Source organism: Microtus ochrogaster, chromosome X (assembly GCF_000317375.1).
Source record: "Microtus ochrogaster isolate Prairie Vole_2 chromosome X, MicOch1.0, whole genome shotgun sequence".
NCBI classification, from domain to species: Eukaryota; Metazoa; Chordata; class Mammalia; order Rodentia; family Cricetidae; genus Microtus; species Microtus ochrogaster.
Window position 1 is genome coordinate 58,644,131 of NC_022026.1, and position 1,681 is coordinate 58,645,811.

At 23.3% G+C, this 1,681-nt stretch overlaps 1 protein-coding gene across 1 annotated transcript in view; it reads right to left on the reverse strand.

The window, feature by feature from the left end:
* Cdk16 (cyclin dependent kinase 16) overlaps positions 1-1,681 on the reverse strand; it is a 27,120-nt gene that overhangs the window by 14,108 nt on the left and 11,331 nt on the right. The window contains exon 4 of the mRNA XM_013350654.2: positions 62-187. Within this exon, the coding sequence (XP_013206108.2) occupies positions 62-187 (126 nt within the window). The remainder of the gene's footprint in view (positions 1-61; positions 188-1,681) is intronic.

Genomic DNA, 1,681 nt, shown 5'->3' on the forward strand with positions numbered 1-1,681 from the left:
AAGGTTAAAATCAAATTAATTAAAATGAAATAAATGAAATTAACTTAATTAAGGTGCGTACCAGGCTGACCCGGCGCAGGCGCCGGCTGAGGGGTTTGTCGAAAATGGGGCTGTTGAGCGTGAGCTTCTCCAGGTAACCCTCGGGCAGCCGGATGTCGGCCGGCAGCGACAGGCGCTTGTTGATGTCCTGGATAAATGAGTAAATAATTAGAATGTTGCACACATGATAAATAAACGTAAAAATTAGAATATTGCATGCATAATACATAAACGTAAAATAAATAAATAAATTAGAATATTGTGCACATAATAAATAAACGTAAAAATTAGAATATGCACACATGATAAATAAACGTAAAATTAGAATATTGCATGCATAATAAACATAAAATAAATAATTAGAATATTGTACACATGATAAATAAATGTAAAATTAGAATATTGCATGCATAATAAATAAACATAAAAATTAGAATATTGTAGGCATAATAGATATAAAAATTAGAATATTGTACACATAATAAGTAAATAGATATAATAGTTAGAATATTGTACACATAAGAAGTAAACGAAAAATTAGAATGTTGCATGCATAATAATATAAAAATAGAATATTGCACACATAATAAACATAAAATAAATAATTAGAATATTGCACACATGATAAATAAACGTTAAAATTAGAATATTGTGCACATAATAAATAAATATAAAATTAGAATATTGCACGCACAATAAATCAATATAAAATCAGAATACTGTACGCACAATAAATAAATATAAAATCAGAATACTGCACGCACAATAAATAAATATAAAATCAGAATATTGCATGCACAATAAATAAATATAAAAATTACAATATTGCACACATAAGAGATAAATATAAAAATTAGACTATTTAAATAAATTAGAATATTGTATACATAATAAATAAATATAAAAATCAGAATACTGCGCACATAATAAATAAACATGAAATTAGAATACTGCATGCATCATAAATCAATATAAAATTGGAATATGGCACGCACAATAAACAAACATAAAATCAGAACATAAAATTGGAATATTGTGCACATAATAAATAAACATAAAATTAGAGTATTGTGCACATAATAAATAAATATAAAATCAGAATATTGCACGCGCAATAAATATAAAATCAGAATATTGCACGCACAATAAATAAATATAAAAATTACAATATTGCACACATAAGAGATAAATATAAAAATTAGACTATTGTACGAAAAATAAATAAATATAAAATTAGAATATTGTGCATATAATAAATAAATATAAAAATTAGAATATTGCATACATAATAAATATGAAATTAGAATATTGCATGCATAATAAATCAATATAAAATTGGAATATCGCACGCACAATAAATAAATATGAAATCAGAATATAAAATTGGAATATTGTGCACATAATAAATCAATATAAAATTGGAATATTGCAAGCACAATAAATAAATATAAATTTAGAATATTGCACGCACAATAAATAAATATGAAATCAGAATATTGTATGCACAATAAATAAATAAATATAAAAATCAGAATATTCCACGCACCATAAATAAATATAAAATTAGAATATTGCACGCACAATAAATAAATATAAAATTAGAATATTGTGCACATAATAAATAAATATAAAATTAGAATAT